The following is a 20,423-nucleotide window of genomic DNA, read 5'->3' on the forward strand; positions in this document are numbered from 1 at the left end:
TAAAAAGTACTTTTAATATTGACCCTTACACTTTTTTAAATTTTTATTTTTTTAATAAAGACCCTTACATATAGAGATAACTTATAAATGAAAAAAAAAGTAATTTTATATATGTAGGAAAACAATTAAATTAAAATGTTGTATTTTTATTTATTTTTTTATTGTATAGAGAAGTCTATCTACGTAACAAGTTAGGCAGCTAATGAAACAAACTAGTTCAGAACGAAGAAGATAAAGAACCTAGATAATAGACTATTCACCCGGCCAATAGTATTAGTGATATCTAGCTGATAGTCCCACTCGATCTTATTCTATATACCAACCTTGTTACTAATAATTTAAATTTCCTTGTTGATTAATTAAACACTTAATCCAGCTTGATCAACAAGAAATTCAAGGGAGTGGGGGAAGAGGAAGGAGGCCAAAGTCAAACCTATAGACGCACAAAATTTCTCCTTTCACAACTTGTTTGTCTATAAATATTAGCACAATTAGGTGCATTTTTTCAACAACCATATTCCATAACTACTCTAAAAACAAACAAACCAATTACCCAAAATCATATCCCACGTCAAAATTAGCATCAAATCAACACAAATTCCCAAAAAAACAAAAAAAAAAAAAAAAACACAATGAGTTCTAAGAAGATTATTACATGGGACACAATTTTACCTAGTTGCTTTAAACCAAAAAGATCACAATCAAAACCTAAACAAATAACAAGAACTAAAACTATTCCACAAAGAGTAGTGCCAAGTTCTCCACAAAGGCTATCCATCTCAGACATTAGCAACCCGAATTCGGAGATCTCGATCAACGACCTTTCGAGCTCGTTGATCGGGTCAAATCTTCAAGTATTCACAGTTGATGAACTCAGGATCATCTCTAACAACTTCTCTTATACCAGTAACTTCATTGGAGAAGGCGGTTTCGGAGCGGTTTATAAAGGGTTTATTGATGATAAGCTTAGACCCGGGTTAAAAGCTCAAACTGTGGCTATTAAGGTCTTGGATTTGGAAGGTTCTCAAGGGCATAGAGAGTGGCTGGTAATTAACTTTTTACCACCGGAAAAAATCATACTACGTATTATATATGTCACATTTATATTTATTTATTATAACATTTGGCTAATATATAGTTTTGAAATTTAAATTTCAGGCTGAAGTTATATTTCTTGGTCAGTTGAGACATCCTCATTTGGTTAAGTTGATTGGATATTGCTGTGAAAATGAACAAAGAGTTCTTGTTTATGAATATATGTCTAGAGGCAACTTGGACAACCAATTATTCAGAAGTATGTTTCTAATTAACTCCATAAAATTCAAATTTTGTATTTTCTTATATTAAACTAACGTTTTGATATGAATGCAGGGTGCTCTGTTGCCTTACCATGGTTAACAAGGATGAAAATCGCGCTCGGGGCTGCTAAAGGCCTTGCATTCCTACATGAAGCTAATAAGCCTGTGATTTTGAGGGATTTCAAGGCTGCAAATATCCTCTTAGATTCTGTAAGCTCTCAACTTTCAACTTTGACTTTATATTCTGCTTTATTAAATTACTCGGAGTCTTCATTTCATTTCAAGTACCAGTATCAGATTCATAACAGACGCAATCTTTAAAGTCTTTGGTTCATTTTTCTTACTAGTTTTGTTTTTTTATGGTATAGAATTTCAAAGCAAAGCTATCAGATTTTGGGTATGCAAGAGATGGACCAGAAGGAGATAAAAGCCATGTAACTACTGAGCACATTCTTGGCACCAAAGGCTATGTTGCACCAGAATATGTCATGACAGGTAATTAGTAATTTAATAAATTTGAATTTACAAATTTTAATTACAATTAACATTGACGATTAGTAATAACATTATTAAGTCACATATTACGTGCAAATTTATGGTTTTTTGTAACAAGCAAGACATACCTATTCTAACCACTCATAAAATTGTCAATATTCTAACAAATTCCATATTATTAAATTTTCAGGTCATTTGACAACGATGAGTGACGTATACAGTTTTGGGGTAGTTCTTCTAGAGTTATTGACCGGAAAAAGATGCATGGACAAAATTCGTCCAAGAAGAGAGCATTGCCTAGTGGAATGGGCTAGGCCACTCCTTAAGGATCCACGAAAACTCGATACAATCATGGACCAAAGGCTCGAGGGTCAGTACTCAGTTCAAGGGGCGAAGATAGCCACTATGTTAGCCTATCAATGCCTAAGCCACAATCCCAAGTCGCGGCCTACTATGGGTTTAGTGGTTAAGACGTTGGAACCATTATTGGAAATGAACGACATTCCTAGCCATTTCGTGTATGTTGTACCAAAAGATGGGGAAAAGAAAGAGTACGTAAATCAAGTTAAAGAAAGGAAAAATAGAGATGGAAATAGAGTTAGACACAATAATTTACGTAGGAGGCTCGTCAATGATACGGATTCCCCTGGTTTCCATAGATGAAGAATACATATCACTTCTATTCCAGCATAATATGTACATACATACATACATACAAACTACGACAAAGGTGTCAATTTTTTTATAAGAAAAAGATTAGTGTGGAGTTTAATTTTGACTAGCAGCTTAAAGAAAAATGTGATGTAAATAGTGAATACGTACTGTATGGTAAAAAAAACGGCTTAAGTTTGTATTTCTTTCAAACTTTTATCAAAGAGAAATATGAAAAACAATTTGTATAATTTTTATGATTTTATATGTACATACCTTAATCACACATCATATTATGTTGTTGTAACTGTATAGATATATATTTACTCCGTACTCGATAACATATTTAGATATACACATCATGTTATCAATTATTATGCAATATTATATTGTAACATAAATAGATACGGTTTATAGTAGACATTACTCTCTTATTAGTCTCTTGTAAGGATATGCAATTCTCAAACTTGAAAAGTTCTTGACAACAATATCTATCAACAATAATAATTCTATGTATTGATGGAGTTTGGGTTAAATGTGTTAATTGACAACCAATTCCATTTATGTACAAGCAAATATATTAAAGAATCTATAGATATACAATGATGATATTGGACAGCTATGTGAATTACTGCTCCTAAATAAAAGCAATCACCACTAAAATTTTAGTGATGAGTGGTTATTATGATGTTCTTGGGAAAAAATATGTCAGTTAATCTTGTACATCAATAAAATTATGCACTAATCAAGCTAAACATGCCACTTTCTTTACAACATTAGTTATGGATTTGTATCATTACAACATTTACTTTTATTTAATTTGTTGCTTGCCATATGGTTCGTTAGTGCAAATGGTGTGAAACACATTTGGTGAGTGTAATTTAATTAAAGCACTATTTTTTATTGTTTGTCATCAATTAACCACACAAGAAATAGAAGTATAATTGATTACTCAGTTACTTTCTCTGTTCTATTTAAACGAGTATTTAGGCAAACAATCAGTAGGGTTATGTCTCTCCGTACAATTCTATCAGTTTTAAAATATTTATATATGTATTTTTTTTTTTTTAATTTTATTATGAGTAGAATATAATATATTAGAGGTCAAGACTGTATCTTGATTTTTAGACATTTCAAATTTTGGTTATCTCAAGAAGCTAAGGTTGGTGATTCAATAATCTTTTAGATTCTTCGTCATCTCTATCAATTGAGAATTTGAGTCATACTTCTCTCTTATTTTCTATTAGTCAATCCCCATTCCTTCAAGTAAGTGACCCTAATTTTTTTTCCACCATTAGTAACAAATTTTACTTACCTATCCTAAAAGTTCATCTTATAGAATTTCACCGAACTCACTTAACCTATGCTACGTACAAAACTAGATTGAATCTTCTTTTCTTCCAAATGTCATAATGATTAGTCAACACCTATAACTTAGTCATATTTACAACCTCAAATCAATTAGGTGCTCTAATTCACAGAATTATTTCATTCGATCATAATCCACAATATCATCACCTAGACATATATATACTTCTAGCTTAGCTATCTATATATTTTCTCCAAATAGTACTATTAACATTGTAATTAAAGAATTTGTTAGACTTAATTCAGATGCATTAATTAGCAAACCGGCCAAATACAGTTAATTTATGAAATAATTAACGAAGAATTTTATGATTAAAGAACGGGTACATTATCACGTACATGTCATGAGTAATAGGAATTGATGTACCAACTAACATATCCCTTAATTCTCTGACTTTTTGCCCATTTGATGGGGTTTATTCAAATGTGGGCATGCCTAATTCTTAGACAAACAAACATACATATATAATACATTGTCAGCTTTCTAGAAGGTTAGAATATTGCTCTCATAATATTTGCCAATCAAGTAACGGCTCATGTCATTTTCATTGGATGTGTAAAATAATTAGATATTACATTCACAAAAAATTGCACCATTTATCTTTTAAAGGTTAAACTAATAAATATTATTTATCATGACAGTTTGTTTGTTTCATCGCAATATATATTCTCATAATATTAACTTTTTAATTTTTGTTGTTATTATTTACAGCTAGAGATATTCACGATTAAAAGAGTGCATATAGGAATGTAAAAAAAATAAAATAAAAATTTAAAAGAAGTGCAACTATTAGTTGTGTGTGAGTGTTACTTCATCAACATTAATTAATATTTGTTATATTATAGTTATCACTAGTTTAATTTATACTAATAACAAGTTACTCCATACTATAATTATAGTAGCCTAGTAGAAGTATTAACTAATTTATTATCAACAACAAAAAAATTAAAGATTTTTATTACGAAGTTTTCAATGGAGGACTAATTACATGCTAGGGGCATGGCTCATGCACTTTTTCAACTTTGTGCAAGATATGTTATACAAGTACAACGTTGTTAATATCATGATGTCAATTGTTAGATGTACAGTCTTATGGTCCTTAGTAAGATTATTCCTTCAATTCTTAAATAAATAAATGTTTTAATTGAAGTATACGGGATTACATAAATGATAGAATTGTACGGAGAGACATGTTATATATAGAATTATGTAACAATTTTGATGTCCAACAATACAACATAACCCTACCGATCAATTGTACAATATAATAACTAGTTCAACATGATTGTATACAAGACACTTAGGACTCTAGATGGCCCTTGAAAGAGTGTAGTTTGGTAGAATTTTGTGTATCAAATAATAATTGTGATGTTGTAATGTTAATCATCACTTCATTCATATTATTATGCTTATGCGTTGATCTGACGTCCATGGCATAAAGAATAATGGGTGAGGCCATTGATTATCCTCGAGATGAAAGCGTCCTAACTCCTAATAATAAAGTATATATAATTCCTTATCCCAAGTTATATTCAAGTGAAAATGATACAGATCATGCATCTAATTATACCACCAAGCAAAGCTTGATTTAGTGAGAACTTTGCATCATGATCGGCGACCCTTTTAAAGTGCAGTGCTTGGCCCACTAACACAAGCCAGAAGGACGGAGGACCTGTGAGAAGTTATGGTCCAATAGGGCCCAAAAAAAATATAATTGTATGTGTTGAAATGATGATGTTATTCATGATTTCACGAACATTACTTTTACATCTACTTAGGGTCTATTTTCTTCAAATTATTTTCAGTTCAGTTCAGTTCAATTCTTAATTTCCTTCTCTCATAAAATATTCAGTTCAATTCAGTCAATCAGAACATGGCTTTAGTAAGTAAATAATCCATTAATACTTCGAGATAGATTATTTTAAAAAAAATATTCGGAAGTATTGAGTATTGACTTGGACTCACTTTCATTAATACTTCGTACGAGTACTATTTTAAAGTGGACAATCCATATTTGCGAAATTAATGTAAGCTTTGAGAATATCAACAAGAAGAGTGATAGGCTATTAACTATCCACTAGATACCTTATTTTATACTTTGTATGTTAACTAATGTCTAATTGTTCTGATTGGTTAATTGGTATAAAATTTGCTTGGTCAATGGAATACTGATGACAAAACTCTCTACTTTATTATATCCTTCAACTTCTAAACTGTCATTGTGGCCTCGTTGTATAATCTGGTTTCTATATTTTCATATTGTGTTATAAAACTTAAAACCAGGGGCGCAACTTGATGGTTTTTAACTTTGAATGAAGCCTTTGATGAACATACAAAAAATTTATGTGTTAGCTAGCTAAGCTATGTTCTACTCATTTTATTTTCGCATATTGTATATTGGTTTCATAAGTTCACGATAAGTTAAAGTAAGATAATATAAAGGGTTGAAGTTCAAATGAGATAAAATAAAGAGCTTAATGCTTGCCTTACATTGTAAATGCCGTATAACAATTTCTTAATTCTATCAGTAAAATAATTGGGGGGGGGGGGGGGGGGGGGGGGGGAGTGATTAATGCATGATATAAACTATTTCAGTATTTGTATACGAAGTATCATTTTTCAATAAATTAATGCACAAAAGTATTTATAAATACTTTATGACATTAAAAGCGTTGTGAATGTTACATTCAAGCACCTCATAAATAGATTAACAACATGAGTACTTAACAAAAAAAACTTCGATCACTAATTGAGCTACATGTGTGCGAGATGAAAAACTTTAATCCAGCAAAGAGTTTCTAATTCGAGCATTAATTTGTTATATAATATACCTACTACTTTTTTTCATATATATATATAAACACTAAAACTCACATTAATTGAAAAATAAAACAGAACATTTTCCTTCATTTAATTTTTACCAATTTTCCTGCCTCCAATAAAATTCTCTTGTAATCCTTATATACATTTATAAAAAAAAAAAATCTCTTTCTTAGGTACAATTTTATCATGGACATTAAAATTGAAGCTCAAGATAATCAACAACAACAAAGGAAACCTCTTTTAGAAAATGAATTAGAGCCAACAAAACAACCAAAAACACAAACCCAAAGAGCCATTAGAAAAACATTCAAAAGCACATCCCACTTATCTAGCCTCCTCCCCTCGGGCTCAGTCCTCATATTTGAAATGTTTTCTCCCATTTTAACAAATCAAGGTCGTTGCGAAACGTTCCAAGCCCAACAACTAACATTATGCCTCATACTATTCGTTGGTTTATCATGTATAATAATGTGTTTCACTGATAGTGTAAGGGACGAACGTGGTAAAGTTCGATATGGTATTGCAACATTTAAAGGCATATGGATAGTCGATGGTTCCGTAACCCTTAGCCCTGAACAAGCAGCGAAGTATCGAATTAGGGTTTTGGATTTTGTTCATGCAATTATGGGGATATTGGTGTTTATGGCCGTTGCTTTGTTGGATCAAAATGTTGTCAAATGTTTGTTTCCATTGCCATCTCAAGAAACCAAAGAGAAACTTGTTATGTTTCCAATTGGAGTTGGAATTATTTGTGGTTTGTTGTTTGTTTGTTTCCCTAGCAAACGTCGTACCATTGTTTCTCCTCTTTCTAAACGCTAAATATTGTGTATTTACTTCTTTTTTTCGTTTTTTATGCATGTTGGTGTAACTTATTTCTGTTTTGATTTTTTGGGTTTATTTATAATTATGTCTCATATATTCACAGAAAGTAAGAATGGCTTTAAAGGTAGTAGTATATATACTTTTCCTTCTTCTTTTATACTTCGCATATAACAAATACGTATAGTTAAAATAGAGTTTTTCGTTCTATTTGATTTATGTGTTGATGTAAAAAGAAAACAAACAAATGATACCCTATTGCGAGGTTTAGAGTACCTTAAGGCTTTGCTAAAGAACCAGTAATCTCTTTCCTCAAAAAAAAAAAAAAAAAAAAAAAAAAAAAAGAACCAGTAATCACTTATAGAGTAACAAAAATGTAAGAATTTTTTCAGTATTAATGATTAGTTGATTACCAAAATATGTATGAACAAGTTCATAACTTTTAGTAGAGCTTAAAGTTAATTAAGCATCAACTCAATTATTTTAGAAAAAAATAACAACAAAAATTAGTTCGAACAAATAAATTCCAAATAAAAAGTAACAATAGATAATCAAGAAGAATAATTAATAGCATTAATTTTTGTAATTAACTCAAGCATGAAGTTACAATTGGAGATTAAGAAATACGCTTAACCTTCCCATTTAGTGGAGAACTACTTACCGGTTTTGGGTATTTGAAATCACTTTATTTCTGGTAAAAAGCTGTAATGGGCTAAACTTTTTCAAAAAAACAGATGGCCTTTATTAACGGGCTCAGCCCGAGAAGCCCAAAAATTTCGATTGGGTTATAAACAGCGTAAGCCCAACGACAAACTGTATTATATTAAATGGACTTCCAAGTTTCAACCAATTATGAGATTTTTATTGCAACTAAACTCTTAAATTACACCATTGACAACTGATTATTGCACTCAAAAATCAACGTTTATGAAATATCCAATTCAAATTCCTGTCAATAATTCATATATTTCTGATTAAGCTAAGAAATTGAGCTGATAATCTTATTGCCAATAGTTACGACTCGTATTATAACTTACATTAAGGAAAGGAAAATACTTAGGTTTAATTAAGACGATAATAAGCACACAACATAGGTATATATATGATCTTAATATTGATACATATGAAGAGGAAGTCGAGGCTCAGCACAAGCAACGAGAGGAATTTTCTTAGGGTTTGAGAGACCGAAAATCTCATCCATGTCCAAATCTTCGGGTTTCATATTGTCCGGTAATTTCATTGTAAATCCTTGAAGAATATTAGCCAAACTTGATTCAATGATTTTAAGGCCAAGACTATACCCTGGACACATCCTTCGCCCTGACCCGAAAGGCAATAACTCGAAATCGTGACCTTTAACTTCTATGTTCTTTCCAATAAACCTCTCCGGACAAAACTCCTCTGGCCTTTCATACACTTTAGGGTCTCTTTGTATAGTGAAAGTATTCACAAGTACTAGAGAGCCTACGGGAATATCATACCCAACAATTTGAACGTGTTCCCTTGACATTCGTGGTACAAGCATAGGTGCAACCGGGTGCAATCTCATTGTTTCTTTTACTATATTGCGAATGTAGGGTAAGTTAGGTATGTCTTTCTCTTGAACCCATCTCTCTCTTCCAACTACGCGATCAAGCTCTTCTGTTGCTTTAGCTAATATGTCTGGCCTTCTTACAAGTTCTGAAATTGCCCACTCTACTGTTACAGTTGAGCTCTCTGTACCTCCAGCAATTAAATCCTGAAACCATATAGTAGGTGTTTAACATAGATAATTGTCAATTTTACCATAATAACTCATATACTAATAACTAACTAATCTGATAACCATCCACATATCTTTTTTGACCAATAAAATAAAAAAAAAAATCCACATAACAATCACTATGTTATAATATCTTTCTTATCACAAGGGATTAGCTAAGAAAACTGAGTGGACTATATATAAGAAATAGCGTTATGCCGTTATTTATTCATTTAATTTCAAAGTCTAGTCTTAAAATAATAGTAAAATATAAAAGTTAGATTACGACATACCTGACTAAATGCCTTGACTCCAATTCGTTCAAGCTTGACTTCATTATTAGGATCATCAGCAAGTTGTAACAAAACATCCACCATATCTTTAGCCACCCAATTTTCCTTCTCTTTTTCCCTTCTAGCATTATGTTCATCTAACACATGCTCCATAAACCTATCAAATTTTTTAGCCAAAACCTTCATTCTTTTCACATAACCTTGTACATCAACGTACTTTAAACATGGGATCCAATCACCAAGATTAAACACTCCATTTAGTAAGAATAATTCATCAAGCATCAACTTGAATTCGTCCGGTGTAATGATTGGTTTCTCCTCATTTTTGTCTAGGTACCTTTTCCCTAACACCATCCGACTGATCACGTTTAAGCTCAAAGTTGAAAGGTGATCTTTTAACACGATGGGTTCTCCATTTGTGTTAAATATACCTTTTAACACGGAATTGAGCTCTTCTACACGTATGTACTCATACGATTCGAGCCTTTTAACACTAAAGAGCTCCATCAAGCACATCTTTCGTGCTTGGCGCCAGTATGAACCATACTGAGACCATGTTATATCGGAGTAATTATAAGTAGTTAGCTTTCCTGCTGAGGTTTTAGGCCTCCCAGCAAAAATAATATCATGAGTCTTAAGGAATAATTTAGCCATATCAACTGATGAGCCCACTAACACTGGGACTGACCCAAATTTGAGCATCATTAGAGGCCCATATTTCTTAGAGAGCTCATGTAGGGATCGATGAGGGAGTGACCCAATAAGGTTAAAGTTTCCGATGATGGGCCACGGTTTTGGGCCTGGTGGTAAATTAAGTTTACTACGGCGAAGGTGGTTAGTAAGGAGTACTAAGGCTATAGCCACTAGCCACGCAACCGCGTAAGCGGCCCAAGTTGGTGCCTCCATTAGTACGTGATTGGTTTTTGTGGTGGTAGTGAAAGAATAAATGTTTTTGTTTGTGATTTGAAAGTGTTAGGTTGAATGGCTTGGCCAAACTCTATGATTGTATGGATGTTTATATAGTACGTAATGCAAGAATAAACTAAGCACTTTGTAATGCATGAAGTTGCGGTTGGTAAACTTTACTCTTTTTTTTTTAATGATACTTGACATTGCAGAGTAATTGCAAGAAAGCTTCGCTACTTGATAATTAATTAATTAATTAAGCTGACCATAAAAACAAGTGATGATGTATTGATCAATCAATAATGCAATTATAGTATTAGTATATACACTACTCTATACTAAACATATAGGGGGTGAATAAAAGTCCCAATTAAAACTTGTTTACTGTTCATAAACAAGATTATATAAAAATTTTGATTTCGTTAATAGATAAAAAAAACGAACAAATTCACGTTTGATTTAACATAATGTTGACTAATTTTAGAGAGAATTTCCAAAGACTTTTATAAGTTCTTGTATAATTGATTTATAGATCCAAATTCAACTAGTACTGTTGTATATTTTTGAGAGAGACCTCATGTCATGGACTTGTTAGGTGTGTGTTTGGCTTGTTTTGTGACTTGGTGGATTTAATGTAGTCCATTTGTTATATTTTTTTAAAAAAAAAATATTTATTATTATTTTAAGGTTATAATATAAATAGTCTCAAAAAGTGTATTACATAGTGCCGGTAGACCTTAGTAGTATTTTAAAGGAGGATTGTAGCGGGGTGGCTTTACCACGTTTTTTTCCTCTGTACGTAGTTTCTGGTTTGTTTTTATTTTACGCTTTTTCTTTCTCTTGGCTGTATTCCTCATTTGAATAAAAAAAATAATTATTAATATAAAATTTTGAATTTTTCATATTGTGAGCTATAAATAATTTTGAATGAAAAATGAGAAAATACAAGTTTCTCAGCATGATAAACATATGTTTCTCAAAAGGGAATTTTGGTCTTTTGATAAAAAAAAAAATACTCACTGCTTTCAACTTCTCTCTCCTCAACAATGGACTTTGAGCATTTTTTATTTTTTGTTAGAGAACCACAATAAGGACGGGTTATGAGAATCGATCTCAGAATCCCCTAAAATTAAGAGAAAAGGTTGTTTAACCACCTGAGTTATCTCTCACTCTTAATGCACGTAGTAGTATATTAGGAAGTTTTTAACGTTTACAGTGATTTACTTGTGATTTATACTTGTGATTTATAAGTAGCTTTCTTTATATACTTTGAGTGTGACTAGTAATTTGTACTTTTTTTTTTTAATACTTTTGGACTTTGGTGTATGGTTCCTTAAATTGTCTTGCCCACGTACTTGACCATTGTTTTGTTGTTGACTGTTTTTCTTAAAAGTCGTTAATTTTAGCAAGTGAAATTTCCCACGAATCTCATGTGTAAATACTTTGAGATATCGGAGCAATTACTAACTAGTGCTACACTGCTACTACGTACTTTGTGGAGTATTATTTTTTATTAAACCAAGACAAGACTCATGAATCAATTGGGGTAAGTGAGGAAATTGGGTTTGGTAGTTCCTTGCTATTTTTTAAGAGTGTATCAACTACTAACACGAGAAGTTATTTTCATTCAACGATTTTATATATAAACAACTAATATAACCAGCTAGTTAAGATATTAATGTAATTAGCAAGCCAAATCAACCAACGGAATCAAATTTTAATCATCAACTACTCGTTAATTTCCAAACATATCCTATAAATTTTTCCAACCAAATTAGTTAAGGAAATGTGGGGTCAAAAACTCAGAAGAACATACAAGATGAGTAGATGAAAGTCCGACATTAGTCATGTGCAACTTGTAATGAGCCTAGGCCCAACAGCTAATGACTCGTACCGCAGTTTTACAGAAACTCAAGATTGGTCATCAATTTACAGTATCATTAATGTATCATTAATATGTTCATTTCCCAAATTATATGATATAATTATGGACCATCAACTAACAACGACATACTTTATCACGTTTGGCAAGCACATGCAAATTGTTAACGACTCTAGATAAGAGCGATTATTGGTTTTGTTTCTAGTGAGCCATTTGGGCAATACAAACTACAAATGAGATAAAACGATTATTGTTATTGTAAATAATTCACAATTAACTTCGCTCTTCTATGGAGTATTAGTTTATAAAATCATTAAAAACAAATTTTTGCTCTAAAATAAGTGAGGTTTATACAAGTTTAAATTGTTACTCATGAAATCTTATATTAATGACATTTAAGATTTTGTACTTTCTCTGTCTCTAAAAGTTCTTCATATTTTTAGCAATGATTGTCTCATAAAAATAAGTTATAAAAATATGATTACCTAGTAACATAAGTAATATATTTACTAGATGAACACGTGTAGTATATCAATATATGTAATTTTACATATCTCTTACAAATCCATAATTCATTCTTTCAAGCAAAACGTCAATTAAGTTCCTTAATTTGTAGGAAATCAAACAACCATCTCTTATTCAAGACATTATACATACTAGTAGCACGCAAGAAGAGATACCAAACTCTTAAGGTTTAATTAAGACAACAATGCAAATAACTAAAAGTCCTTGGTTCACTAGCTAATAACTAAACCAAATGATCGGGTTACGATCATTTTAGTTCAAGGAAATCATAATGTTCACATATGATACATATGATGAGGAAGTCTAGGTTCAGCGCATGCAACAAGAGGGATCTTCTTTGGATTTGAGAGACCATAGATTTCTTCCATATCTAAATCTTCAGGCTTCATGTTACCAGGCAATTTCCATACAAATCCATGAAGAAGATTAGCCAAACTTGATTCGATAACTTTGAGGCCAAGACTATACCCTGGACACATCCTTCTTCCCGTCCCAAAAGGCAATAACTCGAAATCGTGACCTTTGACATCTATATTATTTCCAAGGAATCTCTCGGGCAAAAATTCATCGGGTTTTTCATACACTTCGGGGTCTCTTTGTATGGTAAAAGTATTCACAAATGCTACACAACCCTTAGGAATGTCATAGCCTTTGATTTCTACATGCTCCCTTGCCATTCGAGGCACAAGCATAGGTGCCACTGGGTGTAACCTCATTGTTTCTTTTGCTATTGCGCGAATGTAGGGTAAGTTTGGTACATCTTTCTCTTGAACCCATCTTTCTTTTCCTATTACACGGTCGAGTTCTTCTATTGCCTTGGCAATAACTTCAGGTTTTTTTAAGAGTTCTGAAATTGCCCACTCTACTGTTACCGCTGAACTCTCTGTACCTCCAGCAATTAGATCCTGAAATTCAATAAAAATAGTTTTTTTTTTTTTTTTTTTTTTTTTTGAAGGGGAATAAAAATAGTTAATTAAATCACTTGATTAACCAATTAAAAGTCAGTGTATATACTGTCGACATTATTATGACATAGTTTTGTTATTTCATTGCAATCTTTCTTATCCCTGTATAATACGAAGTATACAAGTTATTAGTTTGGTTCACATGTAATCCTTTAGATCATGTATTGAGACTAATTTTTACAACATTATGATGTTCGATTTTCGAATTTTACAGTGCTAAAAATAATATACATAATACGTGTTAAGTTACTATGAAATTATGTATTGTACGATTGAAAGTATTACAAATATAAAAAAAGGTAACACTTCCTACGAGTTTATCATTACGATCGGCTCAATTACTGTATTAGTTAACTATACATGTACATATATGATATATAGTCATATTAGTCACATTGTAAATTTCCACGATAGCCCCTCATAAAGTCATAATTACATGACCAATAATACAAATTAGATTTGGCTCCATCTTCACCCGAAAGCGCCCCCCCAAAAAAAGTGTCTGTCACTCTCTCTCAGAGTACAGTAACGTTCTTTATCGTTTCCATTATTACATACTTGAATTTTACGGAACATTAAAAAATATCTCGCTTTGCATGCCAAAATAAAGAAAAAAAAATGTATTTTTCATAAAAAGTTACTATATATATTCCGTTTATTAGCACAGGTGCATTCTTGTCTAATAATAAAAAATAAAAAAAAAAATAAAAAAAAAAAAAAAAAACTTTAGATTTCGACGTACCTGGCTGAATGCCTTGACTCCAATTCTCTCAAGCTTAACTTCAAGAGTAGGATCATCAGCAAGTTGTAACAAAACATCCACCATATCTTTAGGAACCCAATTTTCCTTCTCATTTTCTCTTTTAGCATTATGTTCATCTAACACATGCTCCATAAACCTATCAAATTTGTTACCCAAAGCCTTCATTCTCTTCACATAACCTTGTACATCAATGTACTTCAAACAAGGTATCCAATCCCCAAGATTCAACACTCCATTTAGTAAGAACAATTCATCAAGCATCATCTTGAATTCTTCGGGTGCAATGAACATTTTCTCATTATTATTTCTTTCCAGGTATTTTTTCCCTAACACCATCCTACTAATCACATTCAAGCTCAATGTTGAGAGGTGATCTTTTAACATCGTTGGCTTGGTTTTAGTGTTAAATATGTCATTTAACACTAAATTAAGCTCTTCTACACGTATGTACTCGAACGATTCGAGCCTTTTTGCGCTAAAAAGCTCCATCAAGCACATCTTTCGTGCTTGGCGCCAATATGGACCATACTGAGACCATGTTATATCGGAGTAGTTATAGGTTGTGTATTTTCCTGCCGAGGTTTTAGGCCTTCCGGCAAAAGTTACATCATGAGTTTTAAGAATAAGTTTTGCCATTTCAATTGATGAGCCCACTACCACCGGGACTGACCCAAATTTGAGCATCATTATGGGCCCATATTTTTTAGAGAGCTCATGGATGGAACGATGGGGGAGGGCCCCAATAAGGTTGAAGTTCCCAATGATGGGCCATGGGTTTGGGCCTGGTGGTAGGTTAAGTTTACGACGGCGAAGGTGGTTCGTAAGGAGTACTAAGGCTATGGCCATTAGCCATGCGGCCGCGTAGGCGGCCCAAGTTGGTGCTTCCATTGGTAAATTGGGTTGTGTTGGTGGTGGAGGAACAAAAATGTTTTGGTTTGTGGTTTGGAAATGAAAGTTGGATTTGGCTTGGACTAACTTAACATGGTAAGGGGTATATATAAATAAAATAATATAATAATGCATGTTTTTTTAAAAAATTAATAATATAATAATGTTTTTTCTAAGTAATAATAATAAAATAATGGACGACATATTGCAAAAAGACGCAAAATAGTAATGCATAAAGTTGTTTCCTATGAAAATAATGCAAAAAGTTGTGGTTGTTAGACTTCACTCTATTATTTTGGGACTTTGTCATTGCATTATGCAAAGTAATTGCAAGACAATTTCGTTAAACACGAGTAAGTCAGTAAGGTAACGTACAGTCCCTTTCCACACTGTTCAATTCCATATGACTAATTTGACCACTTAGTTTGGTGGAAAGATTTTTCTGAATTTTCACTTTCCATTTTGACCATAAAATTTACTGATGGAGTAGTAATGCACTAAGGGCCTGTTCACATTTATTTAATTTCAATTCAGTTCAGCTCCAATCAATTCAGTTTAGTTCGGTTTAGCTCCAATCAGTTCAGTTCAGTTCATTGCAGTTTAGTTCAGTCCAGCTCTTAATTTCCCTTTCACATAAAATATTCATTTCAGTTCAATTCAGTTCAGTTCAGTTCAGCTTCAATCAGTTCACTTCAGCTCAACTCAGCTCAATAAATATGAACAGACCCTAATATACGTAATATGTTATTGACTTATTGTTAGATTTGTCTCTATGTATAATATTAAACTGCTCCGTATCAATGTTTTATGAAATATAATATTTAATACTTCCTGTGCAATTTCTTTTGTACATGCTAAACAGGCTAAGTACGGAGTGTTAAATAAATGCAACTAAAATAAAGTGTTAAATAAAACTAGTACGTACTCCGTTAGATATAGAGACTAGAGAGAGTACTCAAGTTTTGAGAGGTTTTAGAGTTTTAGTACTCCGTATTTGCATGACAAAAAATCTGAGTAAGAAAACAAGTGTGACAGTGGTCCATCCTTTTTGTAAATTTCATATGCAATTCTTTTGTGTAGACTTGAAAAAATAGTTGGTCCGTCGTCATGTTTGTTTTGGATTGAATAACTTCGGCTTTGGGTCGTTTTTTTTTTTTTTTTTTTTTTTTTTTTTGTCATATTTGGTTTTAAGTCAGTAACCTCTTGTATGTTGTTATTTTTGTTGATTAGCAAATGTAAAATTTAAAGCTTAACACTTATTTTCTGTTTTATCAATTATTTAATCCCATAAAATATATCTCTCTATCTAAAAATAAAATGAAAATAAGGTATTCTAATAGGAGCATCCTATATTTTTTCAAGAACTTGTACAAAAATGAAAAAAAAAAAACAATCTATTAGCATGTAGCCCTTTATGTTGAAACAAAGCTACAGATTTGAACTCTCCATTATACTATATCTACAGTATAAGGACTAAAAATCTACTCTATTTGTAAGGTAGACAGAATTACCAATTAAAACTTGGTGGAGTTAGTGGGGAACTTACCTTGTAACTTTGCTTGGGAGTAGGGGGGTTCCCTTACCTCCCTCTACTTTCAAGCGTTGACCTGCGAAGCTCACAGAACTTGCTTAACCTGTGAAAGGTATCGTTCCGTAGAATTCTTCATCATACTTTTAAAAAAACACATGAATATTCAAAGAACATTCATGATTGGGAAACGTAAATGCTCTATAGATTTTTCCTGAAAAGGTCGTAGGAGAAACTTTGTTGTAATTTCTAGTTTAAATAGTTCTTTGCCAACTTATTTCACTATAATTTCGTTCTGTTACTAGTATAACTTAGAAGTTTCAACATTCTTATCTTCTTGAAAATGTCTTCCAAATTAAATTGTTGTTAATTTAGTTTAGTATCTTTCCGCCTATATTCTTCCTGTTCCATAATAATTGACATATTTTAACTTTTTTCATACTTTGATTTTTTTTTTTTTTTTTGACAAAAGCAAATATATTTATAAAATTAGAGTTTACAAAATACAGAACAAGAACTAAACCTTAAAGCATGACTTTTAACATGCACTTAAGCCTTTACAACAACTTTTAATATAAAAAACAATGTTAAACTTGAATTGACCAGACATGTCGCAGATTAGGGACTACTTACAAACCAAGGAGCAAAAGCATACTACACACCATAAAGAGAGCAATGGAGAGAATCGAAACTAGCCTTTCCTTACCTGGCGGGATCAACTCATCACCAAGTAAGGACTTCAAACGGGTCACTTGAACTAGTGACCTCCCAATCAATAACTTTCCTTGTTGGCAAGAAAACTTTGACAACGTCGAGGCTCGAGAAACCCCAAAACAAAGTTTGGGCGCCTGGTTCAGATAAAAAAATTCAAGAGTAATGATCACAAGAATCATTACAACCGAAGAAAAAGGAACCAAACCAATACTAATCCAACAAAATACACACTTCACCTTAGCAAAGGCCAACTTCTTGTTCAAACCCCCAACAGTCACACATATAAACTCTCTTACCAATATAACCACACCAAAATCCTTAACAAAGGATCCTAACTCCCTCTTCACACAACCATCCAAATATTATAGCCAAAACCCTAGCTCCTAGGGTTTTAAAAGGGGGGACTTGAAATGGGAGAGAGAGAAGAGAGGATTTAATAGAGGAGAGAGGATAATTATTATGTCTAACAATTAGAGCTGTCAAAAACCGACCCTAACTGGTGAATCCGAACCGTTTCGAACTGTTCCGAAAAGGAACCGAACCGCTATGAACCTGTTATTTTAAAAACGTAAACCGATCCGACCCGATTTTTTAAATCATGAAACTGAACCGATCCGAATGTTTGAGAACCGTTAATGAACCGTACCCGTTATCAAGCCGAACTGATACAACCCGAAACCGAGAACAACCCGAATCGAGTACTTCCGAACCCGATAGCAACCCGACCCATTGTAAACCGAAACCGATTAAACCCGACAAAAACCCGATAAACCCAAATCGTTTACAACCTGTAACTTAAAATCGAACACTATATTGTATTAAAAAAATCTGAATCAAAAGCTAACTCTAGATTTGTTATTATTTTTTGATCTTGAAAATCTTTATACAGAAAAGGGACTTAATTAAAGCTATTGGAATAACTAATTATAGAATGTTGAGGATATACTAGTATATACGTTAACGTAACCCGTTCAAAACTGGCAAAACCAGTTGTCAAACCGACTAAGTTCAACTCGAGCCAATTATGACTTGAACCGATTACAACCCGACCCGATTAGGACCCGATATGTTTTGACCCAAAACCCGCTTTAAACTGACAAACACCGTTTTAAACCGACCAACTTTAACCCGAACCGATTATGACCCGAACCAATTATAACCCAACCCGATTAGAATCCGACCCGAAAAGAAACTGTAATAAAAACAAACCTAACCGAACCGACCCGAAATTATTTAAAACCGATCCGAACTGACTCGATAATAATTCCAACCCGTTAAAAACCGATCCGTTGTAATAAACCGATAAACCGAACCAAAAACCGAACCGCAAACTCGATTGACACCCCTACTAACAATAGTTATTGGAGAAGATTAGTTTGCCATAATACAAAGTATTAAATAACAGGTTAATAAGTAAGATGTTGTTGGAACAATACTTCGTATGAATTTATATTATTGGAATGTCATGAAGTTTCTATAATTTTTAATTACTCCCTCTGTGTTTGAAAAAGAGCATCGGTTTAATTTTTGTAATATTCATGTACTATCTTTGACTTGACTATTTACTAATCTCTTCGTGTCTAAGTTTAATTTTGTTACCCCTTCCACTCTTTATTATATATTTTTTTTCATTTGTGTTTTGTGTAACAATATTGACAATTGATATATCTTTAGTTTTTTCAAAAAAATAATACTACCTCTGTCCCTAAATTACATTCCTCCTTTTTATTTTTGGTATTCCAAAATTACATTCCTCCTTTCTATTTTTGGTAAGTTTTTTTTAGTAAATCAACTCTCTTTTTTTTGTTTTATATTTAATGCTTTCTCACTCATCCTTACCTAATCTCACTCATAATCCTTGTGCCAAATTACAATGAATATGATTGGTTAAAAATTTTCAATTAGGAGCATGTGATTGGTCCTTTTTTTTTTGCAAAGGATTGATGACATGTCATAAGTAATAATTAATCTATCTTTGTACTTCCCATAACATTATCTAATCATTGTTATTTGTCTTACTCATTCCTCCTTAATTCCCGTGTAAATTTCCAAAGAGGAATGTAATTTAGGGATGGAGGGAGTAGTATGAAAATATAAAATGTAACAAATTTAACAATATCTAATGTAGGGCCTGTTCTCTTACGTTGAAATCAGTTCAGTTCAGTTCAGTTCAGTTCAGCTGAGTTCAGTTCAGTTCAGTTCAGCTGAGTTTAGTTCAGTTCAGTTCAGTTCAGCTCCTAATTTCCTTCTCTTATAAAATATTCATTTCAGTTCAGTTCAGTTCAGTTCAGTTCAGCTGAGTTCAGTTCAGTTCAGCTGAGTTCAGTTCAGTTCAGTTCAGTTGAGTTTAGTCAATGAGAACAGGCCCGTAATTATTTTTCTCTTATATAGTAATTAAAAAATATTGTCAAAGTTTTATAAATTTGACCACATTCATAGTAAATAGGAAGATAAAAAAGAACGTAAGGAGTATGTAACTTTTATTAGGTTAGTTATAATGTATATCTTCATAATATCATATTTTAAAAAGTAAAAACTTATAAAAAATTAGAGATACTAATAATTAAATTAAAATTGTGTATTAATAGTGTATCGATCAAAGTCATACATGTAAATAGATGAATAGAGAGAACAATTCAAAATCATAGAAACATAAATATTATCGTTAAAATTATAAGTATTAATTATTATGAAACGGATAGAATAAATGAGTAACATTGTGCTAGTATTAGGGCCAATTAGGCAATTGTATTTTGTACCAAG

The 20,423-nt window shown here is 32.2% G+C and overlaps 3 protein-coding genes and 1 pseudogene across 3 annotated transcripts; 2 read left to right on the forward strand and 2 right to left on the reverse strand.

Moving 5' to 3' along the window:
* The first annotated feature begins 526 nt into the window (after window positions 1-526).
* On the forward strand, window positions 527-2,456 carry LOC145617193 (EPD1-interacting receptor-like cytoplasmic serine/threonine-protein kinase). Its single transcript, XM_081671879.1, has 5 exons — window positions 527-1,046; window positions 1,159-1,294; window positions 1,372-1,508; window positions 1,667-1,793; window positions 1,984-2,456. The coding sequence occupies exons 1-5, from the start codon at window positions 633-635 to the stop codon at window positions 2,454-2,456; spliced, it is 1,287 nt and encodes a 428-aa protein (XP_081528005.1). The 5' UTR covers window positions 527-632.
* A 4,366-nt stretch (window positions 2,457-6,822) lies between these two features.
* LOC145616674 (protein DMP7 pseudogene) lies at window positions 6,823-7,455 on the forward strand (annotated as a pseudogene).
* Window positions 7,456-8,563: 1,108 nt separating this feature from the next.
* On the reverse strand, window positions 8,564-10,395 carry LOC145617969 (trimethyltridecatetraene synthase-like). Its single transcript, XM_081672741.1, has 2 exons — window positions 9,490-10,395; window positions 8,564-9,193 (listed from the first exon to the last, which is right to left on the reverse strand). The coding sequence occupies exons 1-2, from the start codon at window positions 10,393-10,395 to the stop codon at window positions 8,564-8,566; spliced, it is 1,536 nt and encodes a 511-aa protein (XP_081528867.1).
* Window positions 10,396-12,852: 2,457 nt separating this feature from the next.
* On the reverse strand, window positions 12,853-15,500 carry LOC145616451 (trimethyltridecatetraene synthase-like). Its single transcript, XM_081671168.1, has 2 exons — window positions 14,510-15,500; window positions 12,853-13,707 (listed from the first exon to the last, which is right to left on the reverse strand). The coding sequence occupies exons 1-2, from the start codon at window positions 15,416-15,418 to the stop codon at window positions 13,078-13,080; spliced, it is 1,539 nt and encodes a 512-aa protein (XP_081527294.1). The 5' UTR covers window positions 15,419-15,500; the 3' UTR covers window positions 12,853-13,077.
* Window positions 15,501-20,423: the final 4,923 nt, after the last annotated feature.

The sequence above is a fragment of the Chenopodium album genome, chromosome 26 (assembly GCF_948465745.1).
Source record: "Chenopodium album chromosome 26, dcCheAlbu1.1, whole genome shotgun sequence".
Lineage (NCBI taxonomy): Eukaryota > Viridiplantae > Streptophyta > Magnoliopsida > Caryophyllales > Amaranthaceae > Chenopodium > Chenopodium album.

Coding starts and splice junctions, on each gene's coding strand:
- LOC145617193 (XM_081671879.1), top strand. CDS start 633: ATGAGTTCTAAGAAGATTATTACATGGGACACAATTTTACCTAGTTGC. Junction 1,047..1,158: donor AAGGGCATAGAGAGTGGCTG/GTAATTAACTTT, acceptor TTTAAATTTCAG/GCTGAAGTTATATTTCTTGG. Junction 1,295..1,371: donor GGACAACCAATTATTCAGAA/GTATGTTTCTAA, acceptor ATATGAATGCAG/GGTGCTCTGTTGCCTTACCA.
- LOC145617969 (XM_081672741.1), bottom strand. CDS start 10,395: ATGGAGGCACCAACTTGGGCCGCTTACGCGGTTGCGTGGCTAGTGGCT. Junction 9,194..9,489: donor GAGTCAAGGCATTTAGTCAG/GTATGTCGTAAT, acceptor ATATGGTTTCAG/GATTTAATTGCTGGAGGTAC.
- LOC145616451 (XM_081671168.1), bottom strand. CDS start 15,418: ATGGAAGCACCAACTTGGGCCGCCTACGCGGCCGCATGGCTAATGGCC. Junction 13,708..14,509: donor GAGTCAAGGCATTCAGCCAG/GTACGTCGAAAT, acceptor ATTGAATTTCAG/GATCTAATTGCTGGAGGTAC.